At 46.8% G+C, this 17,154-nt stretch overlaps 1 protein-coding gene across 10 annotated transcripts in view; it reads left to right on the forward strand.

Moving 5' to 3' along the window:
- LOC105475327 (ataxin 7 like 1) overlaps nucleotides 1–17,154 on the forward strand; it is a 272,598-nt gene that overhangs the window by 74,435 nt on the left and 181,009 nt on the right. For all 10 annotated transcript variants that reach the window (XM_011730483.3, XM_011730474.3, XM_011730475.3 and 7 more), the window contains one exon: nucleotides 14,912–15,016. In XM_011730483.3, coding sequence (XP_011728785.1) covers nucleotides 14,912–15,016 — 105 coding nt within the window. The remainder of the gene's footprint in view (nucleotides 1–14,911; nucleotides 15,017–17,154) is intronic.

Here is a 17,154-nt window from a genome sequence, read left to right on the forward strand (position 1 = left end):
GTACCAGCCACCACGCGCGGCTAATTTTTGTATTTTTAGTAGGGATAGGGTTTCACCATGTTGGTCAGGCTGGTCTTGAACTCCCGACCTCAGGTGATCTGCCGACCTCAGCCTCCCAAAGTGCTGGGATTACAGGCGTGAACCACTGCACCTGGCTCCCACTGCCTTATCTCACCAGTAAAGATATAGGGTGTTCTAGGGCCCCAGAGAGGTCTCATGCCTTGAAAAGTTAGTGATAAAGGCCCAGAGCACCGAGGATACTGCTCAAGTTCTGCCACCTTCTCACAACAGCCAGGGCTGGAGTCGTCCCTCCACTGGATAGGACCCTGGACATCAGGGTGGGGCCAGCAAAGGAGCACTGACTCATGGGGTCCCAGTAGGCCACGTTCCCAGGGGAGCTGAGAAAGAGCTAGGGCAGAGAAGAAGGGCCCTCGGCCATTTCTTTCAGAGCCCTGTGGTGTGGATGCATGGATGCCGTCTGCCTTGGCCCACTGCCCTTCCTGGCCTCCCATGGCAATGTAGGGGCCACTCTACAACCCACCATTGCTGGGCAGGTGCAGAGTAAAGCCCGTGTGTTGCATTGAGTCCTGTTAAGAGTCTAAGTGGAAGTTGGCTGGCTGATGGATTTGACACAGGGGTAGAAAGTAGACGTGGGACAAAGTCTGAGTTTACCAATACAGGCAACTCCAAGTCCTGAATAGATTGAAGGGTTGTTGTTTTCTCATGTGGGCATTTGAACCTGCTAGAAAGATGGGACCATCCAGAGATACCCAGCCTTGACCCCAGCAGTTTACACTATGAAGCCACTGGAATCACAGACACAAACCCCATAGAGACAGGTCATGCCTCTGAATCAGAAACTTCATTTAAACCAGGAAAAACAAAACTGTGTGAGCCCTGGGCAGCCCAGGAAGGGGAAAGCCCCACGCTGGAGCCAGGCTGCTGTGCTGGGTGCTGGAGGGAGCCTTCTGCCGCCAGGAATTAAGGGCCTGGAGCTGCAGTTCCTCTGGACTGTGTGGCCGGGCTGGTGGTGTTACAGAAAGGTGGGATCTTTGTTTTTCCTGGTAAGCGAGAGGCAGTTTGATGGCACTATGAAAAAGCTTCCTCAGGCATGCAGACCTTAAGTAAATAAAAGCACAAAAATAGATTTTTCAAACCGTGTCCTTCCAGAGCATAGTAGGATTTACTGGGAAATTGGATTGAATTTTCCCTGACTCACCTGACTGCTGAGTGGAGGAATTTAAAGGAAAGGTCTTTGTTTCCCCAGTGGTATCTGCTGAAACAGGGCCAACTGCAGGGCTTATGGCTCCTTATGGGTGACCTTTTAAAAGGCAGCTGGGGGTGTCTGAACAGCAGGCTGGGGAGTGGGGGCTGACGCTTACCTAGACCACCTTACCTCTGAACCCAGAGATGAGAGATTGATTGTCCAACCTCTGCCCCATCCGCATATTATAGATCGGCTTCCTGAGGTATAGAGGCCACTGGGCAGCCCTCGGGAGAACAGAGTTGCTTTTCTAGTGCTGGTGAAGGATTGGCCCTGAAGCGTCCATGCCTTGACTCGTTCCACTTGGGTATCAAGACTGCAATTTGCTAGATGGTTGGCCCAAAGCTAGGGTTTAGGGCATGACCACAGAGCACAAGGGAAGTTTTCTCTTGAGCCAGGCTGTGCGGATTAAAATGCTAGAACATCATTAGCATCTTAGGAAGGTTTTCAGACACCAGGCTTTAAGTGACCCCAAACCTTCCCAGACCTAAATTTAATGCCGTGGGCCACATTCCGTAGAGTTTGGGTTCCTGCACAGAACTTTATTATGGATGAAAACCAGTGGTGTGCCAATACAGTGGTTCTCTGAAGAAATGTAAAAGCTTTGATTTGTAGTGTTTGCCAATGTTCAAGGTGTAACTACTCCCACTGTGCCAATTTCAAACTACCAATGTGAAGTCTCTAAATATGAAGTTGGGAAAAGATGTGCACAATTGGCTGTCATGAGCAGTTCCATGCGGCTCCAGCACACCGTTGAGCTCATGGACCTCCAACACATATATCCAAAGAGCTCACAAGTAGAGGTCATTCAGAGGGGCAAACTGAACCATGTGCCAGGTGTACCCTCAGTACCCCTGCATGTACAGAACACTCTTTCCCCTTAGCTAACAGAATCTTTTAACTAGCAAGAAGTTCCATATTACCAGATTAATACTGGGATATATCAGTGGGTGTCTCTACTTTAGTAGTGATCACGATAGGACAATGATTGGCTAAGTTTAGGAGCTATCAGATTCCTTGAAGAGCTTGCTTAAAAGGCATCCTGCTCGACTCCACACCCCAGAGAATCTGATTTCCTAGATCTGAGATGGGATCTAGTCATCTGTATTTGGCAAGAAAGTTGCAGGTCGTATTCACACTTTGAGAAGCCCTCATCTACTGTTTGCTCACCCTGTGGCTTAGATGCCTGGAAGTTCAAAGTCTGGTGACTTTTAACAGTGATTTTATTCTTCATACTAACTGTTTTGCTCCAGAGAAACTTCATACTAACTGTTTTGCTCTGTGTTTTTTTAAGTCCCACCATGCAAAATCTGATGCTAAACAATAATATGTATTGACAGCATCCCAAATATCAGACATCAGACATGTGTTATCCCATGTTATTCTGACAACTACCCTATTATTACCACCCCATTTTGCAGATGAGGAAACTGAGGCCCAGAGAAATTTCCCAAGGAGGTGGTACTAGAATTCAGTTTCAGGCCATCTGACTCCAGAACCTGCATTCTAAGCATAACACTGGGCTGCCTCTATAAAATAGTGTTCCTTTGAGGGTCTTTGGCTTTTTACTGAGCTAATTCAGGCTAAAATTCAGTTAAATTTCTTGAGCATTTGAGTACCTATAAGATGCTATCACTGGCATAAGTTATCTCATTTAATCCTAGCAGCAACCTTACAGGGGAGGTAAGACACTGTTTTCTGGAAGAGGAAAGGGAGATCCAGAGATGTTCTGTGCTTGCCCTGTATTGCACAGCCAGCTGGAGGCAGAGCAGGAATTTGTTGCTCATTCCACTACCCCACAGCTGCCCAGCTAAGTTTCCTGTGTGGTTCTTTAGTCTAAGGCAGCTTTGATTCATTGGTGCTTTTTTAAGCATTTGAGCACGTTTCTGGCAGTCTTCACTTTTGACTGATAAATGTCTGTGTCTGTATATAAAACAGTGTACGAATGGGAAAGACAGCCGTATCCACCACTATCTTTAAACACCAGACAGAGTGGGCTAAGTGCAGCACTAAGATGCAGAGGAGCATGCAAATACAGAGAAAGTGTTTGTTGTCTCTTCAGGAATTGAAGAAGGCTCCCTGAAGGAGGTTACACCAAGCTGGACCTTGAAGGATACATAGGATTTTGGCGAGTATGGAGGGAGGAGTCGGGAATGGGCAGCGGTGAGAGAGGATTTGGTGGAAACTGAAGCTGGGAACCCAGGGACTGGGGCCCAATCACAGGGCTTCATGAATCTTGCCAACAGTGTCCCTTTTTTCTTTGGCCCATAACTAGTTTCATGCTTGACATGTGATTAAGGACACTGTGATTTTTCTCCTCTAGCTGATTGATCTTATTTTCCATTACCTTAAAACAACTTTTTGTAGCTCTTCTATGGGGGAGTTTTAATTCCTGGGCCCTTGTGCTTTAAGCCCCAGCATCTTCAAAGTGGTCTTCCAGGCACAGGCTGCTGGCTTGAAGGGCCCGGATGTGCTGAGATGCCCCAGTGCTTCTTTCTGTTCCCTTAGAGCAAAGGTGTATTTCTGTCCCTTGGCAGCATTGGTGCAGTCGATAGCCAGTCCAGCTGGAGTGGTTCTGGCTCCCTTTATAAGCACCCATTCCTGGGAGAATGCCTTGGGATGTCTGTCAGCAGCTTCGTGCAGTCTGGCTGTCCTGGTGGCTGGAGTGCTTTGAACACCGATTCCCAGGGACATTACACAGTTCCTTTCCACTGTTTTCTGGCTCTCCCAAGTGGACACTGACCTCGATGGAGCCAAATGGCACATTTACCTCTGAGCTCTGGCAGCATCATTTGGACGATTATTGTAATCTTGAGGGACTTGTGGGGCTCCAGTAGCCTTGACTAAAGGCCTTCCATAGGGGGAAAAAAAGTCACAATTGCTTTGCCAGTTAGAGATCAATCACAGCCAGAGCCAACTTCTGCTTTCCTCTTGGAGACACTAACAAGTGCCACAGGATCAGAGGTCTCTCGCCCTAGACCCTCTGAATAGGAGCCCAGCATGGCCGGTAGGACCCATTAAGACCATCAGCCGTGGGATTGCCTGTCATTCCTGGACTCTAGTCTCAGGGATTCCAAGCAGTGTGTCTCTTCTTCATCCCTGAATCTTCAAGCAGAACACTGATATAACCCCCCACCACTGAGCAGGGGTTGGTGTGTGCAACATGATGGGGGAATTTTCTGGAGTGGGCATTTTCTTGTGGTCTCCATCACATGTTCTGGATGACATTTGTAGTAATAGCTTGATAGCTGAGGCCTGCTGTGATGCAGTCCCACTGGCAAAGGCCTCTCCTTGTGCCTTTACAAATGTCACGTTCCTGCACGTGCAAGGCACTGCAGGAGAGCTTCTTTATGGACTCTGCTTCCAGTGTAGTCCTGCAACATGTCATCCAGGAAATCTCTCAGAATGCTGTGTTGGGACAGGTGGTGCATCTCTGTCTGTGGTAGAGGGATGCTGCTGCCTGGCGCCTCCTGAGGCCATTCAGTCCATTTCTAAATTAAAATCTCTAAACAGTAAAAGAAGACCTAGTGAGAACTGCTTTTCTCATCATTGTTCTAATCTTAGCAGAGCTATGAGAGCCCTCAGTACAGGGTTTTGGCTCCCACAGACAACTGATCATCCGCCCCATTTCTTTGCCTGGGATTCCTGTCTTTTTTCATCCGAATAAAAGAAAAGCCTCTTATCATGTGAATCTCAAGAAGCAATATGGCAGACACCAAGTTCTTCAGTATACCTCAGGGTAGCTATTTTTTGATTCCAAAGTCTACTTAAGTGTCAGAGAGAAGGCTGAATTCAGTTGCCTAAAGGAGATCTTCAAGGAAGACTTCTACTTAGCTCCTACTGTGAATGGAACTATGATAGGGTGGGGAAGATGAAGATATGCCTGAGCCTAAGACAGGCAGAGGCCAAGGTGAGTGCTTTGCACAGTTATTCTCTTGGCTACCAAGGTCATCACTGTCTAGTCAATCAGTGAGATCTCTGCCAGTTTGGGCTCAGATTGCCAACATGTGCCCTCAGTTAGCCCCCTGCATGCTGACCCAGTGTCAGACAGTGCAGAGCTGGGACAGGAATGGGAGGGAGAAGTCTAGATCTTCCAGGCCCAGGATCATACACAGTCTCGATGTCAATGGCAGCCGGAAGTCAGGAAGTAGAAAATGGGACCAGAGAGAGCATCCAAAAAACACCCAAGCCCATCCCAAACACTGGTTCTGAAGGGGGGCCTTGTTGAGTGCAGAGTAGTTGTGTTTGCCATGGGGTGGGGGGAAGGAGCAGCTTTCATGCACTTGGCATGGTGGGCACAGGAATAGACCACTTCTCCACTGACGGCTCACCTGGAGCATGCCTTAGATTCCCTTAGTACTTATCTTCCAAGCAGCTCAAAGAGTGAATAAATAGAGACAATTATTGACCTCATAATCTTAGATAGCAGCATGGATATTAGGGCAATTTATTATCATTTACTACTTCCTCTTTCGAGGGAAGAGAAAATGAACGACTATGGAAAATAAATCAACTTCTTGGGAACCTCAGCCTCGTTAACATATTACCATTGATTAAGCAGCTACCACGTGCCAGACTGTTTGGCTATGGAGATAGGAAGGGCGATAAGTCACAATTCCTGTCTTCCAGAAGATTCCCATCTGGTGAGAATCAGAGACATAAACCAGCCACTCTATGACAGCCTTAGGAAAGCTGCCAGGCTTTGCTGAGTGAGGGCGCACGAGGAGGGGAGAGAGAGGCTTCCCTGAGGAGGGGCCAGGTGAGTGGGAGAGATGCGTAGAAGGCCATGGATAATAACATGTTCTATTTTTTATATCCCTTCTATGTGCCAGCCCCTTCACAAATAAATCATCTAATTCCAAGTGTGGAAACACAAGCTTTGAGAAGATTATAAGCCAAATGCCAAATTTGAACTTGGGCTTCCAAACTCCAGGGCCCAGCAAGCAGGCACTGCATTTTTAAGGACCGTCTCTCATGGTTTTTGTTCTCAACTCTGGGAGAGACCTGAGGCCTAAGGAAGCATCCTGGGGACCCAGTGTAGCCCCTTCACCTCCATACATCTTGAATGCTGGTCTTTAAAGGTTCTTCTCCTGAGGAAGTGGGACTGAGACTGTCTTGTGTGGTCGTGTTTTGATGGGTGGTTGGGGTTGGGGTCCAGAGGGGACATCCTGTTCATGTAGCCTAATGGGGAGCTTCCACGTGCCCCTTGTGTTTCTCAGCACCAACCTGCTACCAGGCCCAGCTCTGGGCTCCAGCCAGGGAGGGGATGCCTTCCAGCCTAGCCATGGCTAGAAGAGGCCAAGAGCCATTTTAGCCACTGGTTTGCAAGAGAAGAAAAGCTTCACTGCTGCTGCCTGCACACACCCACCCGCTCACTCCCCTTGATGCTGAAGAGCTCACCGCTGCTGCTTGCTTTTCTAGTTTTCTTCCTTCATTTTCCTTTTGCAGATTTCACTGATTTTGAATCTCTCACAGTTGAGCCCTGGGTTTCCAGAGATCTGAGAAACAAAGTGATCACATTTTCCTAGAGGGGAGCTCAACATTCCGCTGGGGAAGTGGGAGATGTCGAGTCTGAGGTCATTTTTTCAAACCCCAACTTGTTTTGTTCTATGAATTTAAGGAGATTTTTGAGTTGGGGAACAAATAAAATCATTCTGTCAGAGCAAAGGAGAAACATTTTTGTATATTGCCTTAAGCTTTCCATGCACCGTTAAGCAATTAAAATGCAACTGAAACTCTGATAGCAAAAAGAAAAATTAATAAATACAGTATAATAAGTGCATAAAGATTATTAGGGGAAAGAAAGACTCTTAGGACCAGCCATTCTGTGTCCAGATTTGCATCTGCTTGGAGTGAATCACATATCCTTGAACCACAGGTGCTGTTCTTCTCAGTAATTTGGCCTGTCTGAGTTCATGTAAGTGGAAGCCCACAGATCAAAACCATCGTCAGCCACCAGCACAGCTTTTTGATAGTTTTCAGGGAAGTTCAGTAGCACCTGGTCCTCTGGCCATTGTCACAGGTTTATCACATCCATAGGTCCTACCAAGATCTGTGGGTCCAGTTACCTCCCAGTGAGCAGAGACTTACTTTTTTTTTTTTTTTTTTTTTGAGATGGAGTCTTGCTCTGTTGCCAGGCTGGAGTGCAGTGGCGTGATCTCTGTTCACTGCAACCTCTGCCTCAGGGTTCAAGCGATTCTGCCGACTCAGCCTCCCAAGTAGCTGGGACTACAGGCACGCGCCACCACACCCAGCTAATGTTTGTATTTTTAGTAGAGATGGGGTTTCACCATGTTGGCCAAGATGGTCTCGGTCTCTTGACCTCATGATCCACCCACCTTGGCTTCCCAAAGTGCTGGGATCATAGGCGTGAGCCACCACGCCCAACTGAGGCTTACTTTTTAGGCAGAGCTCACATCTACCTTCCTGGAAAGAGCTTGGAATGTTTAAATTAACATAAATACAACCCCAATTTTTTTTCATTACAATACCTTTTAGAGTAAGTTAAAATGAAAAACATAATGTTTAAATTATATAAAATTATGTTAACAGCTATAGCATTATAGCGTATGCCATCTTGACATTTTTGTAATTCCTATAGCAACTGAGGTAGTTTCACAACCCTGAAATCTAAGGCCATTTTCAGGAGCTTTGTTATTTTTTCCAAGAAAGAAGAATTTAAGGTTGTCTGTTTTGCCGTCTTCTTTTTTCCCATTCTCTATGGCGAGCGTAGATATCACTGATTGCCAATAGGCTGTCTGACTACCTTCAAAGCAGTGTCTGCTTCTTGCAGCTTCTCTGTACATCTGGTGCTTCACCTGAAATTCCTGCTTGCAAAAGGGAGGAATCAAGCCTTATTTGGTCTCTCTTAAGGTTTTCATCATTTGAGCTCTCACCAGTTGTTGCTTCATAATGTCAAAGTCTCGAGCCTTGGAAGATATCCAGGGGCAAATTCAAAGGCACGCAGCATCTAGCTTGATCCTGAATCCACAAAACCAGCTGTCTTCCCATCTTAGAAACAAGTCCTATATAAATAGAGAATTGGAGATGTCACCCTGCCTTTTCCTTAACTGTAACCATTTTCAAAAGTGAATATTGGATATAAACTAAAGTTTATAAACACATGACTTTGCTTGTCAAAAGTGTTCTCTCTAGAAGGCTGTTTATCTGGAATAAAACGCTGCTCCCATGCTGCCAGCTTCTTTTTCAGTGTTGACTTCAGAAGCACTTTACCAACTACACTGGGAAGTCAGTTAGTACTTTACTTTTGTAGGAACCATTCTATTGTCCCAAACTTAGTGTCTTCTTACATCACAACTGAGTTCTGTTCCATCCCTCCCTCCTCTGCCACCTGGGGGTATGGGAGGCAGATTTCAGGGGGAGGAAAGCTGTGAGAGTGGACAGAGGCCTGGGAGAACCTCACTGCTATTGGGAAGCAGGCAGAGTGCCAGACCAAGCTGATAATGTGAATGTGACAGACTCTGCCGTGAATGGGAATTGTACCAGAAGTTCAGGAAGGGAAGTGGAGGGCTGCTTGCTCAAAACAGAGGCACTTAGAAGAGCGTGATAAATTTCTAAGCAGCACTGGTTTAATGCTACAAGCCTGATCTGTGAGTAATCTCTTGAATAACCTTTAATGAGTAAGCATTAAGTCGATAGACATTGCAAAGAAGCCAGTAATCTAATTCCCCATCCCCCACCCCGCCCATGACAATTTATAGCCTCTGTATGCTCATTTGACACAGGAAGTGATCAACTTGTTTACCTGGCTTTGTTGGGCATAAGTTCTTAGGTCAATAATTGATGCTGTAACCATAATTTTAAATTAATATAATGATTTCCATTTCAGTTCATAAAACCTGTCTGCATCCCAGTATAGTAGATGATGAATATAATTTTCTCCATTTTATAGCTGGAGAAATCGAGCCAGGAAACAGTGATGCTAGAAGGGGACACTAGTCAGTGAAGTGCTGGTAAATGTTTTAACAACCAGCTCTCTGAGGGAAGAAGTCCTGGTTTGTAGTGGATGCCGATTTCCATCATGTAAATACTCCCACCTTGGCTGATTCAAGCTGTCAACATGGCATCACTGAACGCAGAGTGGGGAAGAATTGCACGTAGTCAGCTCTTGTGAGCTGGTACTAGCTGGCTGCAGCATAATGGCACCAATGATTCAGTTTCTGGCTTCAGGCTTTTGGATGACCACTGAGGACCAGCTCAGACCACTTTAAATCCCAAATCCCAACTTAACTCTCAGACTCTGCTCAGCCTCGAACTACATTGCCCTGAAGATTATTTTTCAAACTTTGAGTTGTAACCCATTAAACAGTCGTGAAATTAATTTAGGGAGCTGAATGAGCATTTTAAAAATGAAATAGAATAGAGTAAAACAAAAACAAATGAATAGAACAGAACAGAAAATATCAGCGTGTACACCACATGTTTCAATGATAGATGATGGATGGATGGATGGATGGATGGGTGAATGGATGGATGGATGGATGGATGGGTGGGCGGATGGATGGATAGGTGGATGGATGGGTGGGGTGGGTGGGTGGATGGATGGGTAGATGGGTGGATGAGTGGGGTGGGTGGGTGAATGGAAAGATGAATAGACGGATGGATGAATACATGTCTATAGTGGGTTGGGGTCAAAAACTAAAAATATTGACCCAGAATTAAATGTACCTCTGTTTTCTCATCCAAAAAATGGAGTTAGTGGAGTTGCCTCCTCCCTGCTTGTGATCAGGCCAGGGGGTGACCAGATCACTCTGTAATAATGCTGTCATGGTGCTAGCACTCTAATCCACAGTTGATCCATTTGTGGTGACAAAACAGGGCAAAGCAGACAGGTCTGGCTTTGTCTCTTTGGGAGATGGTTGTACGTTGTGTTTGGACAAAGTTCCATCTTCAAGGGGCACATGTTTTCTTGGCATTCGGCCACAGCCTAGAGATGCCTCCCAGTGGCTCTCAGCCTTCCTCTGTCCACCATGTACACATGTACACATACATACACATGAAGTTCTGCAGAAAGGACTCTCCGTTGGAGGAAACTAGTGAATTTTTGAAAATAAGAGAAGTAATGATGAAAGCTTTCTCCACACTCTCTCCTGAGTCCCTCCTGGAAAAAGGTACAAGGCCAAGCAGTGTTTAGGAGCCATCACAGCAACCCCATGAAGCAGAGACTGTTAGCCATTTTCAGAGATGAGGACACTCACCCTAGGAAAGGTTCAGCAAGGAGCCCTGTTGTCCCAACCTCACCTCTGACCCCAGGCCAGTGCCCAGGCCAACAGCCCCTTTAGAGGACAGCCTGTTAGTCATCCAGGAAACCCTTCCAAACTGGTTTTCTCATCTGTGAAATGGGATATTGTTCTACGTAAGCAGCATTTTGCTGAGAAAAGAGAAATGGCTTTAGAGTCAGAATATCCGGGAATCTCATGCTACTTTTTACAAATCACTGCCGTGAGATTGCAAGCAAATACTTTACTATAGTTGCCTTGCCTGGAAAGTGGAGATGTTGACAGTTTCGCAGGTTCATTATGAAGATTAACTAAGATAACATTATCACATCACAAATCTGGAGAGGTATATATATTAACATGTCAACAGTGGTTATCACTAGGTGGTGGCATTACAGGTGGTTTCACTCTTCACTTTTTTGCCTGTTTTTAATTCAGTGGTGCACCAGTAAATATTTAACAAAAAAAAACAAAAACAAAAAGCCTGATGTGTAGTGTTTGCCCATGTCCTTGGTGTAAATACTTCCACCATGGCTGATTTCAAGCTACCGCCATGACGACACTAAACGTGAAATTGGGAAGCGACATGTGTGATTGGCTCTCACAAGCTGGCACCAGTCCACTTCAGCTCACCACTGTTTTTAACTGTGCACTGAATGTTTTGCTTGGGCGTAAATTAGAGAGAGAGAGAAGGAAAGATAATTAATTAGTAGAGTACCTAGTATTATGCCTGGCATTAGTTCTCCTCTCTCCCTGCCCTCCCTCCCCGCTTTGTCCCCCAGCCCACATTGCTCTAATGGAACAGCACACTGCCTGTGAACACCTAGCCGTGTGAAGTGGTGGTCTTCCTGGGAGCCAGCTGCCTGTCTTTGCTTCCCATCAGCAGGGCCCTCAGGACCTGGGCAGCCTGTAGAGGATACCCTAAGGTTGACTCACTGAGGAATAATCAAGCAGACTCCCAGGTCTTCTCACTTTCCACAGGAGACATGCTCAGAGCAGACACTACAAGGTTGACGCTGCCCTCGAGGAAAACTAGGAAAAGTCTCAATGAGTGAAAGGCCTGGAGGGAAACACACCCCCAGGTGGCCACAGTCTCTAAGGAGCCCAACCTTTACCTTCCACTCACTGACACAACAGATGTGTGTGAGTGTGGGGGTGGGGGAGATGGGATGGGCTCCGAAGGTCTCTGGAGGAATACAGAAGAATGGGGCATCAGTGGCAGCCTGACAGGCCCTGACAGGTCACCCAGCATGTGGCCTGTCATTCTGGCACAAGAGTAGATGTTCAAGAAATTTTTGTTAATGCTTGGTTTGGTTTGTTGTTGTTGTTGTTTTAATTTTTAATGATCACCTTATATTCCTTCATAGCCTGACCTGCTGCAGAAAGGATGTCAGGCAGCCAAATAAATGCTTATTGAATAAATAAATAAGTTGTAGCCCTTACCAGCTCCTGGTTTTGCCTGTTCCTGGATATAAACTGTGACTTTAAGTCAAAATGAGATGCAGAGCATTAATAAAATTTTCTGGTAATGGTATTTTTCTTTAATGTCTTCTGGCTTTTCTGTATTTTTTCAAATGTATCTTCGGAGAACTTGGATGCCTTTTGTTTTATTTAAAAAAAAAAAAAAGAATATATGTTACAAAAATAACCTGTAAATTAAAAGCAAAACAGGAATTGTGTCAACAGTTAAGGCCCAAGAAGGGTCATCTCTGCAGCTCTAAGGCTCTGAACTGAGGGTCCCGCCTGCCCACAGGGTGTTGGCTGGGCCCAGCATCGGGCTCTTGTCTCAGCCTCTCTTCCCACAGGCCTCCCGCCTATGAGGCCCTGATTAATAATGCTCCCTCCCGGAAATCCCAGAAGACAGTGCATGCCAGTCTTAGAAGTGGCAGTGGCAAGAGATGAGGGGGATGACAGTCCACGCCCTTTAAAATGCAGTTGGGCCTGTGTCCTGGCCACCCTCCATGAGGCAAGCAGCCACCTCGGGCACCTGAAACCTGGGGAGGCCACTACAGTGTGAGTCACCTGCCTCCAGACAGGCCAGTCTACTCTTTCAGTCACAGGCTTCCTTCAGGGCAAGTGGAGGCCTCACCGCTTGCCTATGATAAACCTGCCGGTTCCATTTCCCTTGAAGCAGCAGGGCTGCTCTGGGAAGGGAGCGTAGAGCCTGGGGCCTCCCTTGGGTGTTTGTTGGGTTTGAACTTGCCCCTCCTCTGGCCTAGGATCGCAGTTGAGGGAACCATCCTGTTTGAGGGGTTTCGTTAAAGACACAGGCTGAATCTAGCAGATGAGGACTTGTGGGGGTTCTCAACCTGAGGAGGTTTAATTCCTCCATCACCCCCGCCAGTGTTCATGGCTGCCCTCTCAAAGCCAGTCAGCTAAAAGGAGGCAGGATGGAGGTGCCCGCCAGAGCCCTGTCTCTACCCGGTGGTGCACAAGATGTAACCACGGGTTTCCTATAACTGGACTGTTTTTTGTCTTTTTGTTTTTGTCAGATAGATAGATGGATGGATGGATGGATAGATAGATAGATAGATAGATAAATTTTTTTCTTTTTCTTTTTGAGACAGGGTCTCACTCTGTTGCCCAGGCTGGAGTGCAGTGGTGTGATCATGGCTCACTGCAGCCTTGATCTCTTGGACTCAAGCAACTCTCCTACCTTAGCCCCCTGAGTAGCTGGAACTACAGGCACAAGCCACCTCACCCGGCTGATTTTTGTACATTTTTCATAGAGATGGGGTCTCACTTTGTTTCCCAGACTGGTCTTGATCGTCCTGCCTCCCAAAGTGCTGGGATTACAGGTGTAAGCCACCACACCCAGCTGAGATACAATTCACATGCCCTACAGTTCACCGTTTAAAGTGTACAGTTCAGTGGGTTTTAGTCTGTTCTCAGAGTTGTGTGACCGTCATCACTATCGATCTTAGAACATTTTCATTGACCCAAAAAGAAACTATACCTGTTAGCAGTCACCCTCGAATTCCTCCAGGCCCCCCAACCCAAGGCAAGCACTTACCTCCTTTTTGTCTCTATAGATTCGCCTATTCTGGACATTTCATATAAATGGGGTCATTCAATATGTGACCTTTTGTGTCTGCCTCTTTTCATTTAGCCTAATATTTTCTAGGTTTATCCACATTGTAGCCTGGATCAGTACTTATTGCTTTCACTGGATGGATAATGTTCTGTGGTATTTTGTTTATCCACTTGTCAAGTGGTGGGTGTTTGGGTTGTATCCACTTTTTGGCTATTCTGAGTAATGCTGCTGTGAACTTCCATGTACATATGTGTTCATTGGCTCGGAGGTACTGCCACGTAACTGATCTTTTGACAGTATGCACCTGATCGCGTCACTTCTTTGCTTAAAAAGCCCCAGTACTTCCCATTGTTCTTAAAGTCAGAGTCAAAATCCTCACCTGGGCATGGAAGGGTCATGGCTTCTGGGCCTGGCCAGCCTCACCCTGCTGTTTCCCCTGTTCTGTTCTAGCCAAGAGGCCCCAAGGCTCCCTCTATGCACAGAACCTCCTTCCTTGGCTTCATCTTCAAACTTTCCGCCCTCCCCCTGCCTGGCCCTTTGCTTCCCTAACCTCTACTCATCCTGGAGTCTCAGATGACCTGCCCCCTCCTCAGGGACACATTCTCCACTGCCTCACACTAGGTTAGGGCCACCTGCTGCACACTCCCAGGGGACCCCGTGCATCTCCTCCATAGCCCGTAACACAGCTGCAGGCAATGATGACTCGTGTGGTGGTCTGCCACCTTAAGCTCCAGGAGAGCAGAGAACTCATTCTTGTTCCCCAGTTTTCCCCAGCACCTAGCACATTGCCTGGCACATTCAGGTGCTCAGTAAATATTTATTGAATGAATAATGGGTAATGATGGCAACAAATGAGCCACTTGTTCAGTGGACTCCTTCAGCCTTAGTATGTCCCTCAGGTGATGGAGAAACCCAGGCACTGCCGAGGCCAAATGACTTCTCCTTCTGTCCCCAGCCAGACACCCTCTCACTTCCCTGAAGGACCGCTGCTTACACAGGAATGGGTTTGGAGGAGTTCCTCCCAGCCTGAGATATATAGAGCCTCAGTGAATCCCAGCTAACATGTGGGTTCTCTCAGGACAGGGTGATTCCCATAGCATGTGACTCAGAGCAGCCCCTCAGCGCCACAGACTGAATCAGGAACAGCCGCAGTCCATTTCCAGGGGAGAAATGAGGAGGGATTCTCTGACGCAATTGCTTCTCTGAGAGGCGGGGAGCTGCCTTATGACAAACCGAATTCCCTTTAGTAAAGATTATTGCCTTTCTGCGTGTTGTGTTTGAAAAACTGTCCTTGAAGAAATTCCAAGAGGAAACTGTACACCTTCTGAGACTTAATTGCTTTTTCAAAAAACACTGTTTTCATTTCCCCTACAGATATGCACTTATTTGGCCATTACCCAGCACATGACGACTTCTATCTCGTAGTGTGCAGTGCCTGTAACCAGGTCGTCAAGCCACAGGTTTTCCAGTCGCACTGCGGTAAGTGGACACCTGCACCGTCACATCTGCAGCTGCCGCCCTGGGGACAGTCGCCTTCCCCTGGGCTCCCCGAAAGGGTCTGGCCGTATCTTGTCTTAGCCTGAGGCTGTGGCTAAAGTCTTCCTGGGCTGCTGCCTCTGTTTGCAGGCTGTTTTAGGAGCTGTAGTCCTTCTGCTGAAATGCTCAGTCCTGTCAGAACAAATGAGAGAAAACCTGCAACTTGTCTTGGTCGATGGGACTAGACTGAAGCCATCTGCCCAGCCTGGCGATGGCCTCGGCAGGTGACCAGGGGGAGGGAGAGCTGCTTAAGGAGTCGCTCCTGCAGCCAGACATTTTCTCCCCCTGAAAGAGGGCCAGGAGAGAGTCTCCCCAGACTTAACACAAAGGAGGGCTGGGGCCAAGTGCAGCCCAGTGTGTGGACCACTGGGGTGCTGCCCCCAGGAAATGGTGCATCAGTAAAACCTTACATTCCAATTCACCTTTCCCAAGAATTCTCCTTGTTAAAAAAAAAAAAAAATCCCAGGTGAGGTTGAGAACTGCTTTCTGTCTGTATCTTGACATCCTTGATGTAATAAATTCCTTCAGTTGGTCATCAACAAACCATGTAGCTGCCATGGACAGATAAAGTCCGTGTGGCTGCTCCCCTTGGGGATGAATAAACAGCCATTTGGCCTTAGACTACAAGTCACTTAACCTCTCTGGGTGGAAAGTTTCCTTATCTGTAGCAGGGAATTGGATCTGACCATCTCCAAAGCTATAATATGCTATGAGTCCAGCACGGCATCTCCCAATCTCTTTATTTAAGCTGTATTCCCTTTCGATGAACATAAAATCTGAATGCGCTCCTTACCATTAAGGTTTCAAAATACATTCTATTGTGCCTAAAAAAAGTCAAAGCACGTATAATATTGAATATGCTTTTGCAGATTACACACATTTCCCCTTTCTCGCACCCTGAATTTCTGACTTTTCCCCACCTCTTCAGTTATCATTATTCTATAATAAAATAAAGGAAGTTGAGCTTGTCCAAGCTCTTTAACAGTCTCTCTCTATACTAATTATCAACTGCAAACACGTGTATATGTAGGTATATGATATATACATGTCTACATATATATAATCTGTATCTGTGTATATATTGTAGGCATAGTTTGTGTTTATAATCTGTAGAATTCAGGCTTAAGGAGCACCTCTGGGAGTGAGTCCAGGACTTTCAAACCAGCACAAGGCAAAGAAAGGGCCCTAGAAAGTGCTATATGAGGAGCTTTGGTCAGAGGCCAAGTCTTCTGCCCCTCCCTGCAGCCAGCACTATGTCCTCGGGCTACTCGCTTGATGTCTCAGGGCTTTGGTTTCCTTGTCCCTGCCATGGGAAGATGACTTCTGTGGGTGCGTCCAGCTCTGGCATGTTCATTCTGGCAGACTGAGCAGGAAAGGAGCAAGTTGTGTGCCTGGCACAAGTCGATCTTCTTGCTCAGTGCTCTGTACCAAATGACCCTCTCCACTGCCTGGAAGAGAGAAAGGGTTAAACCTCTCCAAAGAGAAACTGTCAGAGCCTGGTGGTGGTGCCACCAGCTGAGATGACAGGTGGAGAATCCAAAGAAGAGCCATGGCAAGAAGGTCTCACCCAGCCAGTGGTTCAGTGACCAGGCATAGAACCTCCGTGACCAGTGCTTCTGTGTGTCTTGTGAGAACGCAGAGGCTACATCATCCTGAATATGATTTTCATTCACTCAGTTCACAAGGATGTGCAGCTGTTATAGGCATGGAACAGGGGCTTGCATTCTATTGTAAGCCTTCAAAACCTTCACTGGGGCTGGGTGCAGTGGCTTACGCTTATAATCCCAGCACTTTGGGAGGCCAAGGCAGGAGGATCACTTGAGGCCAAGAGTTTGAGACCAGCCTGGGAAGCATAGTGAGACCCCGTCTCTAAAAAAAAAAAAATTTAGCCAGGTTTGGTGGCATACCTGTAAGTCTCAGCTACTGGAGAGGCAGAGGGGTAGAACTGCTTGAGCCCAGCAGTTCGAGGTTGCTGTGAGCTATGATCGTGCCACTGTACTCCATCCTGGGCAACAGAGCAAGACCCTTTCTCAGGACAAACAAACAAAAAAGCAAACAAACAAAAACCTTCACTGAGAACT

This window comes from Macaca nemestrina, chromosome 4 (genome assembly GCF_043159975.1).
Source record: "Macaca nemestrina isolate mMacNem1 chromosome 4, mMacNem.hap1, whole genome shotgun sequence".
Lineage (NCBI taxonomy): Eukaryota > Metazoa > Chordata > Mammalia > Primates > Cercopithecidae > Macaca > Macaca nemestrina.